The 21,160-nt window shown below is 37.8% G+C and overlaps 1 protein-coding gene across 11 annotated transcripts in view; it reads left to right on the forward strand.

Annotated features, from left to right (window-relative positions):
* Positions 1–372: 372 nt before the first annotated feature.
* adgrb3 (adhesion G protein-coupled receptor B3) overlaps positions 373–21,160 on the forward strand; it is a 110,780-nt gene continuing 89,992 nt past the window's right edge. For 4 of the 11 annotated variants that reach the window (XM_069144851.1, XM_069144854.1, XM_069144853.1 and 1 more), the window contains exons 1-2: positions 376–943; positions 2,560–3,328. In XM_069144851.1, the coding sequence (XP_069000952.1) occupies positions 2,575–3,328 (754 nt within the window). In that variant the 5' untranslated portion in view covers positions 376–943; positions 2,560–2,574. Of the gene's footprint in view, positions 944–2,559; positions 3,329–21,160 lie in introns of all 11 variants that reach the window. The other 7 variants (XM_069144855.1, XM_069144858.1, XM_069144856.1 and 4 more) reach the window with 6 other exon arrangements.

Here is a 21,160-nt window from a genome sequence, read left to right on the forward strand (position 1 = left end):
GGTCCCACTGATTGAGCGCTCGGTTTGTATTTATGATCATGTAAATACTCATGCACTCCCCTTTACCTGACAAAAAATAAATAAATAAAAAAAATGAAATGATAATAATAAAAGTCCATGTAATATTCCTGCTTGGAGAACACTGCAGCAGCAAAGCGCGGCGTTGTCTGAGCACAACTGAGAGGGTCCAGTTCAGGGGGGAAACCCTTTTGACTCGAATTAAGGGGAGGCTATATGAGAGGGGGGGAAAAAAAAAAAAAGAAAAAAAGGAGGAGGAGGAGGGCAGGGAAGAAAGTGGTGGTGGCGCCAGACGCAGCGGCAGTAAGAAGCGTACGTACGTGCTTTATCTTAGCGGCTGAGTGTGACGTGATATTGCAGCCTGCTCCTGGAGCTCTGCAAGCACCAAGCAAAGCGCGTCTATTTCTCTCTGTGTTGTAACTCACTAGCCCCCAACATCTCACATCCACCCACTACGGATCTTTTTTTTTTTCTCCCCCTTGTTTTTTCCACACAGGGGGTTGCGCGACTTGCTGGAGAAAACATATCAGTGGGAAATAGAGACGTGGAGTCTACCGAATTAATTTATGGTAATACTGTAAGAATTGCTCTCTTCTTTTCATCACTCCAAGAATTCCTTCCCATCTCTCCGTATCTCTTGGTCTTTCTCCCCCCTCTCTCTCGCTCTCTCTTTCTCCGGTGGCTGTCGTGTGTTGTTGCGCTCCGTTTTGATGGGAAAAACCCAGAAGAAGGAGAAGACGGGGGGGATATGAGCGGGCAGACCGGAGTGTAACGCATTTTATTTTCATCCATTGAACCATCTTGTTGCGCCGGACTTCTATTGTCGGGAATGGGGAGTATTGCTTCACTGGAGGGCTGCAGAATTTATTTATAAAGGATGTGGTCAAGTATGTTGGAAAAATAGCCATAGCTTCCGCAGTGTAAGGTAAGATATTATTATTATTATTATTATTACTACTATTATAATCAAAATAATAACAATTAAAATTTTATATTATTATTTTTTGCATGAAGCTGTTGAAGCAACTGAAATGTCAGTTTTCATATGTCATTTGCCAGTTAAAGTTTAGCCTCCCCCTGTTAAATATTTGCTCTGTCTATTCAACATGATGGCTTTGGAGTGTTCATCCGCTCGCATTAGTCCAGGACGCTTAACAGATGATTTTTAAGAGCTGATCTCTCTCTTAAGAGGCAAAAATCACTTTAAAGTGCCGTGCGTAGAATTGACACTGCATGAGATGTAGCCCGTCTCTATATTCAGATTCCCTCTCGAGACGAAATTGCTCTTAGAAGCCCGGCAATAAAATCAGCGTCTCTTGACGACCGATTTCTCGTCTCCACAATACTGATTTTCGTGCAGCCTTGGCCATGAATCTTGCAGGAAGGATGTGGAATCATATGGATTTATCGCGCAAAAAGCTGATCCAACTCAGCACTGCGTCCACAAATCCTTATATAAGCCACATTTTTCTAATGTGGTGTGACGGACAGGTTTTTATCAGTCAAAAAGAAAGAAGTTGGAGACGCAAGTGCAACATTTATCTATTCTGTGGAAACTGGTGCCTATAGCCTACTTTGGATTTGAACGCCTACACAGACACACGCACACATGCACACACAGTTTGAGACACGCGCGGACACATGCACGTTCTGCTGTGACACTGCTCACAGCTGCATTGCCTGTAGGATTAAAGCAATCAGGACATCGCATTGCATTCTCTCTCCCCCCTCTCTCCCCATCTCTCGCTCACACACACACACACGCAAACACAGTTAGGCGCGCGCGCACGCATGCAAGCTCAAACACACGCTGACACACACACACACACACACACACACACACACACACACACACACACTCACACACTGGCTCTTTATCAAATTGCATTGTCAAATATGTCAAGCCCTGAATTTCGGAGACATGCAGGTCGTGTGGTGGACCAAAAGCGCGCAGAAAAATAGAAGCCATGGTGACCGGGCGGACGCAGAGAGACATTTGAGTCTGTGAATTTGTCTTCCTCATATTATCTAACTGTCCTGTGAGGAAACAGCCTAAATCCCGAAGAATACAGCTAGATTTGAAAAGAGCCTGGTTGCTGCATAAAATGAGCAGTTGCATCCCCACAACTCGAGATGACTGCACCGGCTTGTGACTTCACTGTTTGTCTTTTTATGTCAGATATTTTAACCAGCCACGTTTGAATTTCTCCAGGGATCGTGCCAGACCAAATAGGACCCAATTAATAACGTCTAAATGACTCACATTATTGCACCCACCTCCCTCAATAAAAAATATATAAATAAATAAATAATGGCTGAAGCAACCACAAGGTGGCAATGGTTGCACAAAGTATGGTGAAGGAGGCAGGATTGAGAAGCAAAAGACATGTTGCTGAGGTTAATGTGTCTTTTTCCCCCTTTTTTCGTGGTATGCCAAGAACTATGTGAAGCACTTCAGTCAGACTTGACAGAGATCGTCATGTCTCTTGTGTGCTCGGCTTTAACATTCCTTTGTGTAATTCTCTTCATCTCTCCTTGCAGGCCAAATGACATAGGATGAAGGCTATTCGAAACCTGTTGATTTATATATTTTCCACCTATCTTCTGGTTATGTTTGGATTAACTGGTGCCCAAGATTATTGGTGTTCCACTCTGGTCAAGGGGGTCATTTATGGATCATATTCGGTGACTGAAATGTTTCCCAAGAACTATACAAACTGTACATGGACGCTGGAGAACCCAGACCCAACCAAATACAGCATCTACCTGAAGCTATACAAGCGAGACTTGAGCTGCTCTGAATATTCTTTGCTTGCTTATCAGTTTGATCATTACTCACATGAAAAGATCAATGAATTGCTGAAAGTCAACGAGTCTATAGTGTACCTGTGCGATTCAAAGAATATTTACATATTTTTGCTGTATGACAAGAATTTTGTTCAACTCCGGAGAGTTTTCCCTTATGATTACAACGGATTGACGCCACAGAAGCTGGATGAGGAGGAGAAGTCTATTGTGGAGTTCTTGGTGTTGAATAAGGCAAGCCCTAGCCAGTTTGGGTGTCAAGTGCTTTGTACATGGCTGGAAAACTGCCTGAAATTAGAGAAAGGGACAGTGGAGACGTGTGGGATCGTGTACACAAAATGCACATGTCCTCAGCATTTAGGCGATGGAGAATCAGAGAGCATGCTCATGCTCAACAACGTGGTTTTACCTTTAAATCCACAAACGGAGGGTTGCTTGTCGCCCCAACTACAAGCTGGGCAGATCTGCAATCTGAGCGCAGAAGTGAAACGGCCTCCTAAAGAAGGTGAGTATTCTGTCATCTTCCTTAATGCTGAAATAGTTGTAGATTTAATGGACTTCTGTATGCATTGATAAGATCTTAATCATGTCAGTTAAATGTGCACGTCAATCACTCCTACCTCTGCCCTAATTGCATGTTTGAAGTGTGATGGCCCATGAAACAAAGAGCACACATAGATATGTAGTTGGCCCAGAAATGTGTCAACTTCAAGAACAAAGCTGCCAGAGGAGTTGGGTGTAGTAAAGAGCACACCAGCACAAGCCAAACAGGGGATCTTTCATTTGGTTGGACTGAATTCAAAATGCACTATCAACACTGTGAATTTAAAATGGCTGTTTTTGTACACATCAGCACAGAGTTAAAATGGCTGCAAATCCAAAGATAATTTTGGTGTGTTTACACATTTATGTCAGTGTCATCCATATGAAGACCAACAATGGTCGACACGGACCCATCCTTCACTTTTTTTTATTGGCATCTGTGTCACACGGAACGATTGGATCACATTGCTCAAGCAATGCAACATTTAAAACTTGTGGATAGGATTTAAGAGTTAAGTGCAAATGTTAATAATTAAACATATTAGGCTTATTTAATAAAAGAGTATTAGTATTTTCAGAGCTGTTCTGTAGGGATGCTGCTTCTTCAGTGTTGCCATAGAGCAATGCAACGTGTTTTCACTGTGTGTTGGAATTGAGCAATAATCATATCAAAGGCTTCTCGATCAAAATAGCTGTATCATCAGACCTGTTTGCAGTTGTAATTCACATATGTGCATGAATGCACACATAGAACACCCATACACATGCTCGCATTCGCAGGTAGACAGATGAACATTTAACAGTAAACAGTTATGATAAGGCTTGTAATTATTCTGTGCATTAGTGGCACTAGCTAGCAGGGGGAGTTTTTGTTGTTAACACGTTCATGTAGTTCTTCATGCATTACAAAGAAAGCCCTTCTTGACACATAGCTGCTTCAAACATTTACAGATAGCAGAGAGAGAAAAAAAAAAACAGAGCAATAGGCTGCATACTTCAGAGGTGAGGTGCGTTTAACGTGAGACATAAAGGAGGGGCATTAATCACGGCACACTGAACCAAAAATAATGAGTCAACCTTTCGATTTTGGGTGAAAAATAATGACACCGGGATCTTTATGGAGCTTTCTCCCTTGTGGCACTTACCAAAATAACAGTTGCCATAACAGCAGCCTCGATAACAGGCGGTAGTTTTGAATCAGGAATCAGATATCGATTGCAGTTGTTTGGTTGACTCCATGCTGAGGGCTGCTACATGATAGGCTATATAGTAGTTTGGGACATTATTTTCAAACACACTAATGTGTAATTTAAAAAAAAAAAAAAAAAAAAAAAAAAAAAAATCGAGGTTAAACCTAAAAAAATATTAGGTTTAAAGTATTTTAATTAATTTTGTAAAAGTTACTTTTGCTAAAAAAATTTCACATGCTATATTAAGTGAATAAACTCCATCAAGCTGGATGATAAACCAAATTTGTGTGTCTTTCACCCACCCTTCCACTAGAGCCTTTAAGCAATAATACATACAGCATGTGATTACCATTACAATTCAGCCCGCAGTTAAATAGCATGTGCAGTAACAACCGAGCATCAGCCGTGTATTTTTTCAGATAATTTCATCATTTAGTAATGATGATCATTTAGTAGTTCATGTCACAAATACTACTGGGAAGCATTATGCTTATTTTTACGGAAAATTCTGTGCTCCAAAATAACATTTGACATTTTTCTATCAGCACGTTAATAACAGCTTAAGAGCACAGCTTATTTTTTTTTTCCCCTCTCAAAAGATTTTCCACAAGCTTCTATTTATAGGGCTGGTTGATGGGAGGTTTGAATAAATCCGTTTTCATCTGGATAACGGGGAGATCACCACTGGGTTTAAAAGAGCACTGTGTCTCCTATGGCATCATGGTGACAGAGTGGGTGTTCCTGATGAAGAATAAAGCATTACAAACAGTCGACAAGAGCACCATTTGATAAAATCACGTCTTTGATCTTCTCAGTTCCTGGTAGAGGATGGCTTCAGAGCACATCAAAGAAAAGCAGGGCTGGAGGTTGTATACTCCAGCCATGCCACTGAAATACCCCACTAGTGTTCCACAGCGACAGAGGATAACAACATTTTCAAAGTTAAAGCTCTTAACTATTTAAGGTGATTATTCAGACAAAGGACAGACCCCATCCCTTGATATCGTGGCATTTTGAACACAACAGTGACACAATGAAATCCAGATGTATTGCTCGGATGACTCATTTATGCAGTTGTATTTTTTATCACATTCTCCCGTTTCATGAATAAAAGTTGTACACAGAGGCAGCACAGTGGTGCAGTAGCACTCACAGCAAGACAGATTTAATTCTCCATTCTTTTTTGCCTGTCTGTTCTGTGCTTGCGTGGGTTTCCTCCCACATCCAACACAATCACAATGAAGTAGGCTGATGACTCTGAGCTACTCATAGGTGAATGAGCGACTGTCTTTGATGGGTCTTTGATGTCATGCCGTCGTGTCCTGGGTGTTTCTGTGCTTTCAGTCCAATGAACAATCGGACTGACTGCAGCTAATGTGACTCAGATTTTTGGAGTAGCCAAATTAAAAATAACTTTCAGTAAAAGGTAAAATTCTCTTTCCTGCCACAAATTTAAGTCCATAAAGAGGTATTCAGTATCCAGACAGCAACAACAAGACATGTTAGACTATTTCCTCCTCCAGGTTAACGCTCTTTTCCAGTCACATCCTCTGGAGATGCTGGTATTTTCATGCAAGCCTAAATCCTCAAACTCTCATTGCAGTGTTCCAATCATTCACAAATTTCACGTGGCCCCAGGAAACAGCTTCATATGGCATATTCTTGCTATGTCGCTAAGTCCACTAATCTGCCCCTGGCTGAGGAAAAATGTCTTATTCTTTGTCTCATTTTGTTGGAATTTGCCAGTTTTCAAAGATCAGGGTCAAGGAGTGTCATTGTCTGAGAGGAATGTGCTTTGTGTTGCATGTCCTCCAAGGCATTCACTGTTAATGAAGCCCAGAAGAGTGACATGCATGTCAAGATTGCTCACTATTGTATTAAAACTGTATGGTGCAAAGAATTGTGATGGTTACCTTTTTGTTCCAACTATTTCCATGGTTTGATTGAATTATAGGTAATGGTAAAAAATAGAAGTCAAGTATGAGAGTGGCAGTGAGATGCTTTCTGGAGATTAGGGTTTATAATTTGTTTCAAGCCTGATAAAGCAACAAAAGAACTGAAACATATTCACACACATATTCAGATTAATATTTTATTCGTCCACAAAGTGGGTTTCCAAATTCATTGTTAGTACAATGCTGAAAGTAGGTTAGAAGCGACTCTGACATCACAGATTTCAGTCCTGATCCTCGGTTTTCCACTTGAGAGAAAACTGTTCACACTTGTGAACATCGATTTGACTCCTACATGCAATATGCATTATGTATTAACTTTATCAAATCTGTATTTGGGTTTTCTAGCTTTTCTTTAAAAGGGTAACTTAATTCAACCACTAAACTGAAAGAAAGTTCTCATTTTCAGAAAGAGAAACACTTACTTCTGATTATTTGCAGATGCTCATTTGATCATTACTGTGTCTGACGACGCAGACCGTGTGCCATGTGGAAAATGGCAATAGGATTTATTGGCAAATGAAATGTGTGTGAAATGTTATAATGCACTGTCACCCGCAAGTCCTGTGCACTGCAGCAGCTCAGCCTCGCTGGCTCACATAGTGAGGCCTTTTATTCACTTTGGATCTCAGTCAAGTCACTCAGTAGTCACACTGCATTATGCTCACCCCCATTGTTCAGTACACTTGGAGGCCATTTTAGTTCCAATTCAGTGAAGAGGAGAGCTCAGATCAACTGCACAAAATCTGTTTTATCTGAGAAATGCATTATTTGTCTTTAGTTCTAGTAAATATCTTGTATATTCCATATCTCAATCCCCTCCTGAAATCCTGGGCTTAACTAATGCAGCTTTGGAGAATTCAAGAATTTTAGTCAACTGTAAATATTGTTTTCATGTTCAGGTCTGTCTCAGACTTTTGGATACGGTATTGAGTCCCTGATTTTATTTCCATTCTTTAGTATTCATCTTTCTGAGGCAGCTATGTTGGTATGTGAATGCTTTTAAAAAAAAAGTTGCTGAGCAATAACCAGGTCAAAACGAAAAGCTTGATAGACTGAAGGACCCTGAAGAATTAGTGTGAAAAGTCCCAGCCATCTTCTTTGTCCACTGACTGTGTTCACAAAAAAACAAAGATGATGCAGGGCGTGGAAGCTTCATGTTTTATGCTACAATATGTCAATTTTAGCCAATTTTGTGAAAAATATACCAAAAACTGCTGAAATGAGGTCAATCATTACCCTTAGATTGTGATCGTTATAGGAACAAATTGTGGAGTTTGAAGGTGGATGAGCAGTTCTTTTCTATGTTTGTCATAAAAATATCATTTAAATGGCCCAGGTGGCTATTTCTGGAAAATAAAATTCATTAAGCTCTGAGGTGACTCCTAAGTCATTTTACACAATGATGCAGAACCACAAAGACTGTTGTCATGTTTAAATGTCTGTTTGAACCACTCACACTGTCACACATGGATGCAAATTGGCTCTTTGGAAACACAAGTCTCAGTTTTCCAACCATTACAAATTGATGATACAGTAAAGCGCAGAGTCCACCACATTAGGCTTGATATTGCCAACACAAAAGTTGTGTAGTTATGTATTTAACAACCAGCGCTTTTTGATAACTGCAATGCTAAATGTCCAGAAAAAACTATTTTTCCCATTTAGTTTCCTACAAAGACAGACTGGGTCCAACATAACAGTAAAATATTCTCACAATGTTGTTTTGATTTTTGTTATTTTCCAGGGCTAAATGAAAACAGATGATGTCACATATTTCATTGCACCAAACACAGTTATGCAACATAATACAGCCGTAAAATATAATTTTTTTATTTTCGTTAATTAGTATTATTTATAAATCCTGACTGCTTTCTTTATTTTTAACTGGAGCTGCTTTACATGTATCATCCACTGTAGGCCTACATGTGATTCTAACTCTGATTGTTCATTTGACATGGATTGGTGATCTCAGTCTTGAGGCACTATTTCAGCAGCATGACAACTGGAAGACAGAGTGATAACACTCCACTATATACCCAGGCTGTGCATTGCAAACTGCCTCAGAGTAAATTAAAGCCTTGTGTTGTCCCAACTGATCTGCAGACAGGATGCAATGAAATGCAGCAAGTCTGGAAGAAACCCTGAAATACAATTTAAAAAGCGAGGACATGATTTATGGCTTTCAGACTATCTGGAAAGCATTACACAGGAATAAGTGGTGACTGAATACCAAAAAAATGACTGGATAGATTTAATGTGGCCTCATGCGAGAAAAAAATTAAGTTGTAGCTCAACGTTTTTTCAAATTAAAAGACTGATTTTTAATGATTCATCCTAATAACAAAAATGATGTAATCTTAGCTAAATGTACTATTACAAGTAAAAGTGGTCATAATACAACCATGACTGTTATACTATTCTATATTATATTATTTTTTTAATGTACTTATGTCTTAATTTATAAAAAGCATTTTACTGTTGTAGTTGGTTCTATAAATTCTATTTATATATATATATATATCTCAGAAGTTTAATGTTAATGTTAATGCATCATATTTTAAAAGGCTCATTATACTTCATATTTTAAAAATATTACACTGAAAATGAACGTGAAATATAAGTTCTTCAAATCTACTTCTACTTAGATGCCATCTACCACTGGAAATTACATATTTATGCACAGTACCTTGAAATTACCCAAACAGGTTTAAACCTACATTTCTTAAATTAGTCTATCAACCCAGGGTCCATCTCTCAATCCTCTGCTGTGTCATAGAGTAATAACTCTCCCTTTTTAGATTTACAGCCTACAATAAATACAATTGTAGTAAAATTTGTGGGTAACAGTTGTTGCCTATAATAATGTCACATTACAGCAGGAACTGTAATCAGAGTAATGGGTTATGTAATGTATCTAATTTTCTGATGTGAGGCAGCCACACCTCTTGTCCTCAAAACTGTAGCGCTTCACCAGTAAAATCCTGCATAAGCAATGAGGAAACATGCATGTCTGATTTATTAGTGTGCATTCCACTTCCATGCGTGTTTCTTATGAATTCCAAACAGTGGTGGATTTGTGTGACTGTATTTCCACACTGCACCAGCTCCCACAACTACTCATAAATTCTTCTTGAAACGCCACAGATCTGCCTGTTTAGCATTCAAGCTCCCATTCAACTCTTTCAGCTTCACCTATTAAATAAAAATAACACAAAGTAACAGATCTTAACCACCACTGTCGTAGACAGTCAAAATGGTGAAGTGAGGCTGGTTTCATAAACTGTTTACATTACAATAAATTAAAGAAATGTAAAATATGAAGAGGTGAGCAGTAGCAGTTTTTTACCTGCGAGTATCACATCTGTTTAATTTATTATGCTTTGAACAAATTTTCTTAAACGGTGATATTTAGACATTAGGTTGGTTTGTGTTTTAAATGACTGAACTGCGGGAAACATTTGAGCAGTGACAAGCATTACATGTTTGTAAATGTGAGGTTAAGTCACTGCAAAGGACTGTATTATGTAGAGCCGCAAAGATTAGTCGATTAATTGATTATTGATCAATAAAATTAATCTTCAACTATTTTGATTGATCATTTTGAGAAATGTTCAAATTATCTGATTCCAGCTTCTTAAATATGGATATTTTCTGGTTCCTTTAGTCCTCCATGATAATAATCTGAATACCTTTTGGCTGGGGACTGTTGGTGGGGACAAGACAAGACATTTTAGGTTGCACTGGTTGATATTTTTCACAATTTTTTTGACATTTTACAGACCAAAGAAATAATCAAATAATCAATAAAATATCAAACCGTTTGAATTGATAATCAAAATAATTGTTAATTACTTTTATTTAGTGTCAGTTACAGACCTTTTCAGGCACTTATTTTACATCTGATCATGAAGCACACTGGTGTTGCATCACTTTTGCAGTTGTGTGCCTGGCTGAAGCTGAAGCTGAAGCTCTGTTTCATCACCTCAACCACACATACTTATCATGGAAACATTTCCATTTGTAATTGCATGTCTTGCTTTGACACAGCGCATCCAGCCTCTATTTTGCAATTTATGAGTTAACGATAAGTGGACCTTATAAATCAAAGGACTGGCCCCTGTTGTGATCTTGTTTCCTTTGACTTCAAAAAGGTTGCTATATGAATGCAAACATAACTAGTAATGGATCTCTGTCGATGAAGACGACTGTCTCATCTTATTATTATTACAAAATATTTATTTATGGCCATTACATGCATAATTCAGAGTAAAGATTTCTGATTTCCTGCCACCACCAAAGAAAATATTCCTGTGGTCTCGTTCAGGACAGAAGAAGGAGCCCCATGAATTTTATTCCATTATATCCAACTAGAACGAAGTGTGAAATTAAAGTTTGGTATCTTTGCTTCACAGCAGAAAGGACCAATTCAGCTCATTGTAAAAACAAATTCAGGCAAAACCGCTGTGATTCTCACATGACAAATTCATTTAGAAAGTAAAATGTCAACCTCGCTATCGCACTATTCATCCTTCTGAGAAAACATGAACAACATTCACATGATTCTGTTACAGCTTTGCCCTACAGTACTGACACGAGGGCAAGTCTTTGAAGCTCCCACTGTGGATAAACACTGTCAAATGTCTTGAACACTTTTCAAAAAAAGCTAAAAACATTCGATTCTAACTTTTGTGTGGGCTGGCTTAATGTGGTAAATTTTATCAAGCCCTCGTTGTGTGGTGCCAGAGATTTTAATGTGAATTTTGCACTGCTTTCAGCCTCTCAGTTGCATACTCCTGCATTTCAACCCAGTTACTTTTGGCCTGTCACTGGGTGGCTATTTCAGCCCACAGAGGAGAGGCATTTGCATAAACATCCACCCACAAAACCTGGCAAATGAGTCTGTCACTCAAAAACACTGTCTGTGTGTGAAAGTGGAAGCAAAATCCAATTTTTTTCCTCAAGGGGCTTCTGTAGCTGCTCTCACTGGCAGTCCCTCTGCAGGGTATGGCAAGTGTCCTCAAAAGAAAACATTGTAATGGACGCTGCCTTTAAAGTTACATGGAATACTGTGATCTGGAGCAGAATATACAATCACATAATCGGTGTCACATAGTGATTTCATGCAGTCTACTGGGTCTACGTAAAAAGTTTTTTCAAACAAAGACTTTTCAGTGTTTACAATACAGTGCCATAATATGTGAATCAGAATATAAAACAGCTGACAGCATGCAATAGTATAAATGATTAAAAAGAAAACATTGATATAATTGTGCTGTAATTAGGAATGTGTTCTGGATCAAATTGTCCCAGTTTGTATAGTTATTAGGACGAAACAACACAAATGCAAAATGTCTGCATTGCTCTGTTTTTATAATAAACGTTGATGAAAGGCTTTGTTCACTCAAGGGCAAAGCTGTTTTGGTACTCTTCTAATTTGTTCATAAGGTAAACAAATATTAATTGTGAATTCAAGATTTTGAACGAAGGGCCTTTCAAATGGCAGCCAGAGTGCTTGACAGATGCATGATGGGATATTTCAGGAATGGCTATCACTAGTTAAGACAGCTGACATTTGCTTGCACTGCCTGCATGTTTCCATGGAGCATTTTGGTTATTCAGCTCCTCTCACTGTAAGGAGAAGTGTTATGTAACGTGGAATGAGATTCAGAAATTATCACTCAGCAACATTCTTGTGCCAAATTGTCAGCTTGTCCACAGCTCTCTGTCCTTCATGGAGGGAAATGAACAGCAGTGATAGTCTATCATAATGTAATAATATTTCCATGTCTCACAAGCTTATAATTTTAAGAGGTTCGTTTGTTTTAACACTTGGGATGACTCCAACTTATAATACATTTGAATCGCCTGAACAAAAATTACTATGGCTACAACTAATTATTATATCATTTCATTTAATTAGCAATTTATTAAGTAATCATATGGTCTTTAAATAGTCAGAAAATAGTAATAAACAACAACATTGGTCTCAAATAAACAACCTATGCCTCTAAAATGTCTAAGTAACTGTCTGTATGTCCCAAATTCACCATTACATTTATTTGTGACGCTGTTAACCCCATGATCCTGAAAATAATAAATGGTGAGACAAAATGGAGGGATGGTTATTGTTTCCTCAGCTGCAGGTGTTTCTTGTCAGTGACTTGCTCTCCTGAGTAAAATAACAAGCTCGACCAGAAGTAATGGATAGCTTCCCTCACTCTGGATCTATTGATATTTGGCATGTCACGATTGAAATCTAAATAGTTTGTTAAATTTCACATGGTAATTTAATTTACAAGTCAGATGTAAACCACATTCATGACCAAAATAAGATCTGAGCAGATTTCTGGAGACTGTGTGTTTGTCACAGGCTGCCTGTTTAAATCAGATTTCAAACTATCCTTTACACCGTTGGCAACCAACACACAACACTGATGTTACATTCAAAACATGGTTGGCCTGCCAACACTGCTCCACATCTTAAACTCATTACTGATGCTGTCTGGTGCACTGGCAGAGCTAAGCACCACAGCTAGATATTGCTATGGCATTGACAGAAAGCCGTGCCTGCAGCATGTAGGTCTTACGTTGCTCTACCAGTGAACATACCTATACAAGACAAAGCCCTTACGATGGCAATCAGCATAGATGGCTTTACAACTAATCGATCACCTACAAATAGCAGTGTGGACTGTTGGCCCTGAAATTAGACAGGAGACAAAGATGTGATTTTCCGGGCATTGAGTCGTATCTTGTATCCATTGTCCTTGCTATTTCCATGAAGCCATACTACTGTATTTGTGGAGGTCATTGCCGAGGCCGGTGTCATAACATGAGGATTTCAAGAATTACAAGCATTTTTTTCAAATCACCATCGCATTTGCTAATGTTTAGTTTGTTAAGGCAAAAACAAGTCCTTAACTAAGGCTAAGAAAACATCAAGGTGGTCATAGGAGTCTTCTCTGCTAGAAGCTCTGTGAAGCAGTACTTTGCCAGGAATGCCAACATCAGCACGCTATCAGTGCCAATGGTAACGTGCTGATGTTGAGTAGATCACTAGTTTTGTTTAGCCTGTTTGCCTGCTAACATTTGATAATAAGCACATTGCATAAAGTACACCTTTAAGCACACTGGTACATATTCTGTGTCCAATATTGTATAAATAAATAAAGACAGACAGCCTATTTTCAGCAACTGTGCGGTTTAAACGTTTTGTGACTTTGTGATGTCACAAACTCACACTCCTGTCTGCCCTCAGCAAAGCCCATTAGAATTAGAATTAGAATAGAAGAAAGCAATGAGCGGCCATTTCTGTCACAGAACTGGCTGGCTACAAGACCAAAGAAAATCTGGAGTTGACTTGGGTATGCGTCACTCAGAAAAGAGTCAGTCAACCAGAAGAGAGGGTCAGTGACATCATGCACCCTAAAGACACAGACAAAAAACAGCTTGTTCTTGATAAAGCTCCAGAGAGAAGTTCAAGATAGATGTAAAACTATATTGAGATTTTTTTTTTTTTTTTTTTTTTTTTTTATACTTAATACATCCTTTTATGGATAAAAAGAAAAGATAAAACACCAGAGAATTTCAAAATATGGGACCTTTAAGGCATCAGCATATGTACAGACAATTTATTTTACTGTTATTAGTTATATGTATGTCATCTGAGTGAGTTGAAATATATAGTGCTATGTCTGATTTGTTATTAAAGAAATCATTAAATCACTACTTGTCCTAATGAAGTGATGAGGTACCATTTAGGAACTTGAGAATATTTAGTAAATTTTGTTAAATTAGTAACTACTGAACTCGATGTATCACTTTTTGGGGGAAAATATGTTTGGTCCTATCGAGGGAATCATCAAGTGATGAGGAACTACTTAGTAACTTTTCAGTGTGATGTATGACTATCTGGGGTGTGCACATTAAGAGTAAATTATGATTAAAGTAATGACTGACAAATAATTTGTTCAGAAACTACTCGTGAAGAAAGTGATCGTTACTCTATTCACTGTTGTTTCATCATTTTCTATTATATAGTCCTCAATTTAGAGTTATTCAGGAACTATTCATTGATTATTTATTATTATCAGGTCATTACTGATCACTCATTCTAAGTAGTTCCTCCCACTTTTGCGTGCCGTATTGTTAAAAAAAAATTCCTGTTATGGTTTAAGGAAACAAAAACTGACTGTCGCTGTTAGTTCACAAACACTTAGCCTCCGGTATCAATCATTTACTTTACAGTGTCATTAAAAAGAAAAGAAAAAAAAAGTCACACTGCTCCTGTTTTTGGACCTGAATGTAAACTTGATTGTTAGGTCTCCTTGAATCTCAATTGCAGCATCAGTGTGAAATCTTTGAACTAAATAATATGAGCAAATCGCTCTTAATCAAATTAGTGAAAGACTGCTGCAGGGAGTCCTCTCCATCCTGCCAATACAGACAACACATCAGATGGTTAAACGTTCTCTGCAGTATTGTATTAAAGAGAAAGAGTTTCAAAGCGCAGGAGTCATAATGAAATGTGACAGATAAATCAGAAGCACTTGGGAGATGGCTTTGGATTACTGAATCGATACTGTACCACCACAGCTAGTCCAGACTTCCCAAACGTACTCTGATTTACTTGACTACGGTAAAAGCCTTCAGTTGGGCTTTTTAATTATTAATCTTTTGACATTTCTTGCAATTAACATTTTTTTGTGCACAGTTCCCATAACAAAATACAGTGTTGTGAAAAGCTGCACACAGATTCTATAATCTCAGCTGTCCCAACATGAATCCAAACATGAAACAACCGATTCATCTATGCTACATTTGAATTCTTAATTAGTAATTTAACTTGAGCTGGAAATCTTCCATTTTGCTGACTGGTTAATGTTCTCACCTTGCTGCAATGACGCACGGTAAATGTGCCCTGAGGGTGCATTCAGTACATCGTGACTTCACTGAGGGGCTGTTACTGGAGCAACAGGCCATACCTCTGATAAAAAAAAAAAATACAGGACAGGAAGAGGTCAGTGAATCAGTGATTTTCAGCTTGGCCTTAAGCTCCTTAAACATGTGAAGCAGACTATGTAAACACAGTCAGTAGAAAGTACATTATTTTTCCATTGTTGTATCAGTGGGTACGTAAGTACATAACCCTAACCCTAAAACAGGGGCTGGATTTATAAAACTATATTCCCGAGTATGAACTGTGTCAACAGACAAATAAATGACACCGAAAAGATGAATAAATTATATCGAGTAGTAACGATCCTGCCATGAAACACTCTGAATTGAAGCACCGTTGGCGGACAGAGTTCATCTGTTACAGTTTCATACCATATCAACCCATGATTGGATTATACAAGAGGTGAATCAAGCATAGTGTGTCGGTATCAGCATTCCTTCTTCTGATGACGGAGACGTCTCCTTCAATGTTGGGCAGAGTTTCATTACTGGAAACTGAAGCCGTGTTGTGGCCTTGGTAACCATTAGACAGTTTATCTGTGGACAGCCCGGCTATTTGAATTTAATTTATGACTTCTCATATAGCTGACACAGACGGGGAAAATATAGTAGTAGTAATACAAGCTGGAAATCTTCTGAAATACATTATATACACTTCTTTTTAAAGAGTTTATGGTGTTAAATAATGATTAAAAGGAATAATTAGAGTTGAAGGGATGATGCAGCAGTTTACATTAGGTCTCGGCATTAAAGCATTCATAACTAATATCATATCTTATTTTGTCAAATGGTAAATAGAACTCGAATAAAAAAAATTTAAGATATTAAGTGACTGCTAACTGCTTATTTATGGGTTTGGCATCTCTTGTTTGTATTTCTACTGGTTTTTGCAGTTTGTGTTTGTGACTCTGAGTATAATGCAAATCAAAGATGGCTGCCATGTAAATTCTGTGTTCACTTCTGTAATCTGTTTCGTCTTTGATTTGGTGCATTCAAAGACACCTTTGTTTCCAAAGGAAACATTAATGGACCATTTCTATGTGTGAAGCAGCTTTACAAGCCTTTGATTTTGATCTCTTTGAAACACACATCTATTAAAAGAGGTCATGTGACACACAGCTGGTGTGTGTGCACGTGTTTGGGTATATTATATCAAGCCAATGAATATAGAGCAAATGGCACTCAAGTAATAATGTAGAAAATTATCACCCTGTGATTCTTAGCCCTTCTCTGAGCTGCATTTGGTTTCTGTCACTATTAATAAACTTTTCTTACACTTCTGCTTCAGGATGACTCGGTGTATAACAAAATGATCTTTTATTGTGCTCTGCATACGTGCCCGCTTAAATGAAAAGATAAACAATTAAATCCAAGTGCAGTGCTCATATTATAAGTCAAAATGTATATCATTCAATAATTAAAGAATATTCATAATTGGGCAACAGTGCTATTAAATCTATAAAATTTGATTTACAAAATATTTTTTGCATTCAAATGATGTGTTAATTAGCTTGTCATTATTTTTTGCCTTTATGGTTAATCACTTTGTTTTCATTTTGTAAGTGTTCATGCTATATGAGAAGGGTGTGGCATCAATCCTGCCAACAAGCCCAATTCTGAAGCCACCATGTGTTTATAAAGCAGAATCAAGTGCAAGAAACTGGGCAAACTATAATCCAAACCAGCCTCACCAGTTTATATTCAGCTCACAGAATTGAGGAATTCAACATCAGTATTCCTCGTTCAAAAGCTGTCTTTTTGCCTTTCTTTTGTATCAATACAGCATGATGGCTGGAGGCAGTCATCCTTGTGCTTCAACTGCTCATGTGGTCAACTCACTCGTACCCACAGGTTTTCTTTTTGTGCATTCAACGTACCAAAGGAATCTGAATCTGTCTAAATATATTTGGATCCAAGCAATACAGGAAAAAAAAAAAAGAGCATCTTTAATGTAGTTGATGCGATAAATACATTAATGCATTGCAGTTTTGGTTTATCAGCAAAATGTTTTGATTCAAACATCTATATTTGATGCTGTCCTATTTGAGATGCGGGTGAACGATATATGCCAGTGGAGGGGTAATAATAAAGTAAATTCATAACCGTTTATTGATTCCCTCCTTCTGAATAATTCATTTTTTGTTTTCGCTGTGAAACACTTTTTTTTTTTTTTTTTTTTTTTTTTTTTTTTTTAAATCAACAAAGGAGTAAACATTTTTTTTTGTATAGTGAGGTTATGTAATTGTGGTTTGCGGTAATAGATTTGTAGTAATTTGACTGCAAATTCAACATTTCAAATGATAACAGAATTACTGAACTTCAAAGTTAAATATGTGAAATAAACCCTTATTTAACAGAAAGCCAAAGCTCTATTAGAAATAAGTTACATTTTTTCATTTTAATGTAAAATTTAATTCCAACAAATGCATGGCCCCCTCACTTGAAATAGCAATATTAAGCAAACTTTCCTTTGAGTGAGTGCAAATTTCTCCAAGAACACTGGTATCCATGGAAACCATTGCAAATGGATCATGCATTCACAGTCTGTGGTGCCAAGCTGTACAGTCTCTTTAATCATCGTTCAAACTGAAGGACCCACAGTTTCTATACGTACAACAGTGTTCTCTTCACAAATTGTGCCTCTATAATGAAAACTGACTTTGCAAACTCATAAAGGGAAAGGCAGAGTAGTAAAACAACGAGAGCACAAACTGTCTTTTCACCAATGTCAGGCCAAGCCTAGACATTTTTTTTATAATAGTAATAGGCATTTGTTTATACAGTAAATTTGTCCAAACTGTTCACCAGTTATTAGTTTTTTTTTTCCTATGATATTTGCACATGTCCTGAAGAAGATGTGACTGAGACAAAGTCTGAGTTTTTTTTTGTTTTTGTTGATGATTGTGTGCAGGTGGCACTTTCTCTTTTGTCCAGATTAAGATATAGAGAAAATCCCCCAATAGTCTTTATTTGCATGAACACCCACTAATAAGTTTGACGAATTATTAAATATACTGGGGAAACTATTCTCAATAGCAATTTATTTATCAAAGCTGATTGGTGTATGCTGTATTAAAATATGTCGAACAAAAATGTACATTACTTTAGTGATGCTTCACATGGTAAAAGTCACATGTATTTTGTTTCAAACACTATTTTATTTGACTGTTATTTTACTTTTAGTAACTAGCGTAGCAAACAAAGTGTGTATTTTTATAACAAAATTATCATTCACTACTCCAGTTTGTGTGTTCATAAGCTTGAAATACGCATGTTATTACAGATAATGTTGCTACAAGGCAGCTAGGCATTGACAAAAGTGTTTCAGGTTTCTTTAGGGACTAGCACCTGGAACTGCTCAGTGGGTTTATTGCTCCATGGGCACATTTAAATGAAAATGCCTCTACCCTCCAGTACGCTCATGCAGCGATCTAAAGCTATCATTTAGCAGGTGTTTTGGAGCTTTGAGATCCTCCAGTTAAAGAGCTGTGCTCCTCAGACCATCTTGCCAAACCATCAGCTCAGCGGTGTCCAAAGCGCGACTGTTGTGATGTTGTCTCAACAGTTACTGAAGTGCAATAATTGCAGCTTTCTTCTCTGATATGAGGTGACAATTAGAAGAAGGGGGCGAAAAAAATAGGGAATTAGCTGTGAGCGTGAGAGAATATTTTGCCTCTTGGCAATGCAAAAAATACACACACACTCTCAAATGGAGGGGGGGAAAAAATTAAAGGATTTTGTAAACATTGTTCTTTGTGGTTGTCAAAAGATGCAGCACTGATATTTTTTTTTAGAGTGGCTCCAGATAAGTGATAAAGCCTGAATATATTTTCATGCTATCGCAAAGGCTTATTGTGCTGCTTTTTGTCTTCCATTTTCACTTTGGAAATTACACAGTTCACCGACTGCGAAGTATAATCAACAGCTTGAGGGTCAGTGTCTCCTCATATCTTTGACCCAATTGACAAATGGAAAATAGTGGATGCAGATACTGATTTTGTTATCCTAACAGATGGAGGCATTACAATAAGGCTCAGAGGTCAGGGTCAGTAGGCGGATGCAGAGATTGCTCATCTTAAGGTCAGCGCTTATCACAGCAGCTTGTTTCAAAGTGTCCATGTCTGCGTGACCCCATTATGGTAAGTCTATATCCATGAGGCCTTACTGTTTAGTCCATAAGGTGAATTCCGCCCTTCATTTTCCATTATAGTCTTTGCTCTCCAGTCTGCTGGGCACTTCTTATAATTTGCCCAGCTTACAGATCGCTGATTGTAAGTGTCTCTCTTACAGCTGTATTAACTGTGACATATGTTGCTGGCACAGCAGTAAAGAGTGGACAAGAGATGTTAATGGGTTACAGGTTATTGGTGGATACAGAACCAGTGCTGGTTAAACGAAGGAACAGAAACTCAAGACAAAATCAAATCAATAGAATGTTTAAAGGCCTTGAAAACCGATTTTCTTCACTCTGCTTCTAACTATGAGAAATGGGTTGCCGCACAATCATGAGATTTTCAGCGCAAAGCTTAAATAGTTTTGTTTGTTCAGCAAGAGAGATTTCTGTCTTTACTGTCTTGTCTGAGCCCCTTTTCACTATTTAAAGTGGGTGTACAATAATGGAAAAAGGTTATATATTCTTAGGAGTATTTGAATCACATGAGCTGACAGCTGCTGGATTGTTTGCTCATGTTGCCAGGGCACTGTCAATGAAATATGATTAAACCACACCCACACAATCTAATGCAGTTAGATGCAGTTTAAAAATATAAATCTACAAATAATAACTGAGGTTTTATTTTCAGCATTAGTTTTGATTGTTGCTATTTTGTCATGAATGTTACGTGTTACTGGGAAACACTTCGCAGAGTGTAATGCCCATCCTGTGTTTAAATGAATCAACACATTTTACTGACAACAGCTCTGATAGTCATATTTAAGGATTTATTTTGTTTGCTTTTTATCACCGAAAATTTAACATCTTTGAATTCTGGACTGGTTTCTTGGACAAAATAAAGCTAACTGAGGACGTTACATTCTACTCTTGAAAATATTCCTGACATTTTATAGACTTAATAAAAATTATTCATTTCAGCGCTTTAGACACTGCATCATAGATGAAGAAGTCTGTCTCAGTGCAGTACATTATTGATTGCATTTTCACAGGTGCATGCACATGCCCATAGCCACATAGAGGCACACAACTAGAAGGACAGTGATAATATTTTGTGAATAAGACAGAGATTAGAGACATTCATTTAGATACTTACAGCTATGCTAAAATCAGATTATGTGTTGCATGTAAACAAGTTTTCACACTGAGCTGATGTAAATGCAACGAACAAACAGCTGGATGTGGACCACCATAGCCTCGGTGGATCAGACTTTCCCTGCACTTGCCTCTCTATTGCTTGCACTTGCTGAGGTAATACTGTGATTAAATTACATCAGAAACTTTCCTTAGGGTCTCGCTGAGCTCAGCGGACCATTCTGAAATATATTTGACAATTCGGATATTGAGCCAGTAGTTATTTTGACAAAGTGGGAAGTAGAAGTGTAGATGTCCCTGGTTGGATCATTATCAAAGTGGTGATATCCTCGAACACACCGGCCGATCATGTAAAGTGAAATACAGACATGGCAGTCAGCTGCATGAGGTGCACCAAGGTTTTAGTTTGAAATGTTCTACAGCAC

This window comes from Embiotoca jacksoni, unplaced genomic scaffold, assembly GCF_022577435.1.
Source record: "Embiotoca jacksoni isolate LCO1_2020_lvr unplaced genomic scaffold, fEmbJac1.0.p SCAF_12, whole genome shotgun sequence".
Taxonomy (NCBI): domain Eukaryota; kingdom Metazoa; phylum Chordata; class Actinopteri; family Embiotocidae; genus Embiotoca; species Embiotoca jacksoni.